At 39.3% G+C, this 5,929-nt stretch overlaps 1 protein-coding gene across 1 annotated transcript; it reads right to left on the bottom strand.

Moving 5' to 3' along the window:
* Positions 1 to 1,085: 1,085 nt before the first annotated feature.
* On the bottom strand, positions 1,086 to 2,358 carry cunh11orf96 (chromosome unknown C11orf96 homolog). Its single transcript, XM_072386342.1, has one exon. It carries the CDS (start codon positions 1,979 to 1,981, stop codon positions 1,601 to 1,603), a length of 381 nt encoding a protein of 126 aa, XP_072242443.1. The 5' UTR covers positions 1,982 to 2,358; the 3' UTR covers positions 1,086 to 1,600.
* Between the last annotated feature and the right edge of the window lie 3,571 nt (positions 2,359 to 5,929).

Raw genomic sequence — 5,929 nt, forward strand, 5'->3', positions numbered from 1 at the left:
ATCAAGGGCAAGGCTGTCAGAAATAAGAAAAATACTAAATAAAAACTAATACCATCTGTAACTCCAATCCCCTTCTGTCTCATAAGTGCTCATCTCTGATCTATTCCCCTATGTGATTTAATCTGCTTGTCACACTAACTGTTACTTCCTGTAAATCCAACATTCACTTGATTGGAGTCTAATTTTAGCCAAGCTGCATGCAACCGAAGCAGATTCTCAACTAAGACCCCTGAAGCATTGTCTCTATCTGCACCTCGCTGCTGAGTCGTACTTGGATGGAAGTCATCGTGCTTTACTCATCACCAAGTGGAAGAGCAGGGGGGTTATTAGCAGCAGGAGGGTTGCTCTCCAGTAGCTCTACATGAGGCACTTTTCTCAGCAGGCGCAAGGTTGTTGTGGCTGAATACACCGTTGAAAATCTGCCATTACTAAAAGAGCGTCATCAGCAAAGAGGCAGACACAGGTCAAGTATTGAATGTGAGCACAGAGGTCAGGCATCAGCTTATCTTAACAATAACACTGGAGATGCACAGCCAGCCAGAGCTATTCATCATTCCTCTCTGTATCTACATTCTGCATTTTATCTCAAGACTTTGAGATTGGAATATATTTTCCCATCCTCACTATCTCTGTCATGCTTCAACATTTTGTGGAGAATAACAAGCTTTTTGACCTTTGCACGTCTTGCCATTGTTGTGCAAGTTTCTCCTATATTTGTTTATTGTCATGTTGTCTTTGGTTCATATAAGTACACCTCAAACCAAAAACCTGAGACAGAGGAAATGACCCAACATATTTGAAAATATTTATTAAAGCAAATATAACAAACATATGTATAAAGTATAACACACAGAAAGTATAAAGGTTATCATTTTCTTTGAAAGTCAAATTGACAAGAAATCAGAAAGAGAAATAAAATATCACGTCTATGCCTTCACTTGGTTATGGAGAAAATGATAAATTAAATAAAGACATTTAGAAGCAATGTCTGTTCAGAAATTAAAGCAAAAGCACTAATTTCATTGAGCATGAAGCTGGAAAACAAGAGTTCAGACTCTTGACAAAGGTTTGCGATGGCACGCTGCGCTTCAGTGACAGCCAGGTCACTTTTAATTCACAATATTTGACTTAGTCAACATAATTACAGTGTATTAAGTCACAATACTAATATTTTTATCAGTCTTTTCTATAATGACAAGTAGAAAAATCTGGATTGAAACAAATATAGCAATAAAATTTCAAAATGGAAAAATATCATCTATCTGTCATCTTTCAAGTTTTTCTCCGACATCTACAGTAGAAAAGGAATACATTTGAAGAGTGGTGCGTTCATTACTGCGTCATCAGCTACGTTTACACACATCGTGTCTGTACAGCAGTAAAACCAGCCGGTCGTAGAGGTTTTTACAGTGCATTTTCAAGCTGTAGGTTGACATGTTAGTATATACTAAATGCAGACTTTTGTATGACAGCAGCAGCTTACACACACAGGCAGGTTGGTGGATAGGCCAGTTTTGTTCAGTTCAGTTGGCCGCCGTCTGAAGCGGCGTCATGGTAAGGTGGAGAAATTAGGAGCCCAGAGATGGGTCTGTCAAACACCTCACTGAGTGGAGTCGGAGTCGCTGGAGTCCAGGCTGGTCTGTGTGGGTGTGGGGGTGCAGCTGCAATGGGCAGCCGGTGGGCAGTGGAGGGTCTGTGTGCTCCGCCGCAGGTTCTCCAGGGACTGCAAAAAGGAGCGACGTGCCCTCTCCTCTTCCAGTGGAGAGGAACCTTCTTCTTCTACCTCTGCGATTTCAGCAAAGGTGACAGGCTGTGTTTTGAAGCGAGCCTCACGGGGTCGGCGAGAGCGGCTCTTGCCCTTTGCTGGGACCTTGGGGACAGGCAGCTGCTGGGGGAACTCCTCCATAGCTGAGGCCATAAGATGAGCTGACAGGACGTGAAAGCCAGAGGCCTCCATAGCCATCGGACGCACAGCAGCCATCGTAGAAGAGAAGATAAGTGAAAATAAATCTAACGTAAAATTTCAGTTCTTCTCTCCGTAGAAACAGTCTCAAGCTTCTTTTGCTTTGCTCTTTTAAGAGCCTTGTCCAACTTGAAGAGAAATATTTATGTCAGAATCAACAAAGCAAGAGTCCATCCAAAGTCAAGTCAAACAACCAGTCCACGCACCTCCAAACTCAGCCACACTGAAGAATGTTAGTCTTGAAGAAAGAATTGCTTTTGAGCTGCTCTTGTCAGTCTCTTCTCTTGTCACCTCAGTGAGTATCAGCTCTGCTGGTGCCCGCTGTCTCTGGTCTGTCTATCGTTTTGTATGTGTCAGTCTCAGTCCGCTGAAGCTAATGCCACAAGCAGCTCCAGCTTTCCCTTTTATAGTAGCTCACTACCCACTCAGTCTCTCTCTCTCTTACTCCCTGTGCTTGCCAAGTCCCTCCCATTCCCCTCTTTCCCTCTCCATTATGGTTCCGGCCTGTGTAGCAGTCAGCCCCTCAAAATAAACACGTGAAAAGACAGTATCTGTGTGTACAGGGGGTGTTTGGACTTTGATAGATTTGTAGTGAGATTTGAGAGTGAGATAAAGATAAAGATATTGGAAAAAAAATGGATTGAGAGGTTGGGAGACTAAGCTGAGATTCAAAAGCTGAGATGGCCCTGTCTGTAGGTATGCTGACCAGTCATAAATTCCTTCAATGACAATTTGAACCAGCTTGTAGTATATTACTCGCCATCAGCTTTGTTTATTAGTTAGATGTACTAGAAACACATATATATATATTTAAACATATATATGCTTGAGGACTTTCCCATGTGTTTGAAAAGGAACACGGCCCACTTACAGTGTTAATACTGTAAATATATAAACACAAAAAAATAACAGTCCCTGTGTTGATACAACATCAGTCTCACATATCATCGCCGGGAAGCTGCACATGCGTACTTGCACACGCAGAACAGAGAGAACTTATATCATATAAACATATACATCTGATATCACATATGATGGACCTGTCCCAGAGGCAGGCCGCCTGTAGCAGCAGCTCTGGACATTCTGTATCTTTCTTTGCATTTTCTTGAGATTTCCTGATGTGCTTTTTTTCTGCAGAAAGATGGATTTTCACATTTTCACAAGATTTCTTGAGCATTTTTCTGTGGTGGTTTGGATGCTGTGCTGCTGGAATGACTGGTAACTCTGACAATTCTTCCATTTATTATGATGCATAACAGTGTCAACGGAAAAATTGAAGCAGCCAGCTGAGCTTTCCAAAGCCCAAGTAATGTCTGGAATAAGACACCGAATTCAGATGAGCTGAAGAGGAGACGTCTAGGATGCAGCACCAGAACAAAATGAGGTGGAAGTTTAAACCATTTTTTCCCTGTATGATCATGGGAAGTTTGAGATCACTGGCAAATAAAATGGACATGCTTAGACCCCTTGATGAAGACACAGCAGGAATATCAGGAGGTCAATTTTTTTTTTATTGAGACATGGCTGCAGGAACAACTCTAACATCACTCTATTTAGCTTTAAGACTATATGGGGAGACAGAGACTGTAGACAGAGAGAGAGTTGACCTGTGTTACCTACTAATACTGTGTGTGACATTGTGTGCTAAGTTGTTGCCAAGCTACAAAAACACCACCATAACCCACTGATGGTACTTTAGAGGATCTCTACCACACTTTCCTCTCTGCTGCATTTCAACGTACTACGTTTGTCAGCTGATTTACTTTTTATTTTGTTATCTATCTATAACAATAGCATCAATCTTTAGTAATAATCAATACCACAGCAATACATTTTCCTTTTCTGTCGATAAAGTATTTAATAATGATAATTTATTTAAAGTATTTAATTGAACTGAATATTGTCCAAATGTAAAGAAGGACTTTTTGGCATTGAGACAGCAGTTCTGAAACCAGTTAAGACAAAAAAAGAAATACTACCATTAAATTGACATAATTAATATTAACAAAAAGGTTGCACAGTGGTGTGCTGTTGCCTCACAGCAAGAAGATAATTAGTATAAACATTTCTCATGTTACCATTTGACCTTCATCAAATTTGCTCTAACAGGGTACACATGTGAGATCCAACAGGTATAATCCAGCTTTCAATCAGCTGATGGACTTTTGATTCCAGTATGAGGAGAGATTTTTAACTTCATTTTAGCATTAGACATCACAATTCCAATCTCTTGGTTAAGATTAAGCAACAGAACTCTTTTGTTGGAATTAGGTAATAAAACTACTTATGATTTGATAGAGTACCTTGTACCTTCTACATAGCAAATACACCAGACTCGAATAGATGTTCACAACATGCAGACTCGTTGCTGAAAGATGCCGAGAAGGGCAGGTATTCTCTGGCAACTTGACTGCCTAACCTAAAAGCCTTCAGAGTGTGCTGGCATCAACATGATATTACATCCCATTCCCATGACAGATTTGGCATCCATCTCATTTGCGGGGAACTGACATTTCTTTTGCATTCAAAATGCAGTGATGTGGAAGTGTGAGTCAGTGTAGTTTCTGTTTCTGTACCAAATGATGTATGCTTTGATTTCTTTGAAAGGCTGGGTTGTGATTTTTTCCCATATAACAGCAGTGTTGACACAAGAAGACCCTGTGACTGTTTTTCACTGTTTCCATAGACAAACACAAGCAGTGGCAGACAGGGAGAGAAAAGATAAGCAACATCTGTTTTTCTGGCTAAAACCATTGGTCAGTAACTACTTTTCATTATAGTTAGTTGTTAGTGGTACGCTGAATAATAATCCAATCATTACAATACAAAATGGGTCATGTAAACACTTCAGTTAGATCAAGGAGAACTAATTCAGCTCAATCAGAGTGAATTCTTAATGAGATTGAGAGGGGTGGTGTATATCTTTTGATAATCTGCTCAAGAGGAAAATGTTACCATATGTGCATATGATATTTATTAAATATGTTTTTCCTGCTTGAAACATCTGGGGATAAGGTGACATGAGGAGTGAGGAGTGTATGAAGCCTTGAAACAACCTTTTTGTTTGATACATTAAAAAAGTTAAGGATTATCTTAGAAATGTTCAGAGAGTAAATGATTCCTAGATTGAAATTCAGAAACTCCCACCAGTCTTAACTTTGAACATTCATCGACAGACTCCTGGAAGGAGGAGAAAAGGACCACTTTCACTCTGACAGTAAACACAGACTGTGACAGCAGGAGACAAAACCTTGTCTGCCATTGAGTTTGCTGCTTTGTTATTTAGAGCCACAGAAAAAACAAAAATTGTTTACAGGTACAATACGTCTCTACCTTGCACATATTCTTCAACTAAATTAATACAAATTTATCAGTAAGGTGGGAAAGCTCTTCTTCTTTTGTTAGATGTTCCACAGATTAACGGGCTGGCCAAATTCTAACATATCCAAAGAGTTACACCTGAATGAGTTACACCTCCTATGAGGCATGTTAAAACACTTAATATTTGAATATTTAATCAGAATGATTTCAATAAGACTGAGGAAACATTCAGCATGTAAACATAGCCAATGCAGTCAATTGGATCAAAAGTTTAATACTGTAATCTCAGACCATATTTATGCACATAAATCTTTCATTCCTTTTATCAAACTTTGCTCGCAAAATTAAGAATCCTGTTACAGAATACGGTTGCATTTGATTTACAAGCAAACATCCAAAATTTATGCTTTAATCTTTGCTCTACTGATAACTGACACAGTGTGAACTCTGGTTCAAAACTGGCGAATATACCCATTTCAAGCCTAGCAATATTGTTGCTGGTTGGCTTCCTTTTGAGGCTGATGACTAAATCCCTTTCAGTTTTCTGCGTTTTTTAAGTATTTAAATTGTTAAGTAAATCTGAGTTTGTAATATACAAATATTGAACATTCAAAACTATACTGACTTTTCTTATCATTACAAAGT

This window comes from Leuresthes tenuis, unplaced genomic scaffold (assembly GCF_036924035.1).
Source record: "Leuresthes tenuis unplaced genomic scaffold, fLeuTen1.0.hap1 SCAF_5, whole genome shotgun sequence".
In the NCBI taxonomy this organism is placed as follows: domain Eukaryota; kingdom Metazoa; phylum Chordata; class Actinopteri; order Atheriniformes; family Atherinopsidae; genus Leuresthes; species Leuresthes tenuis.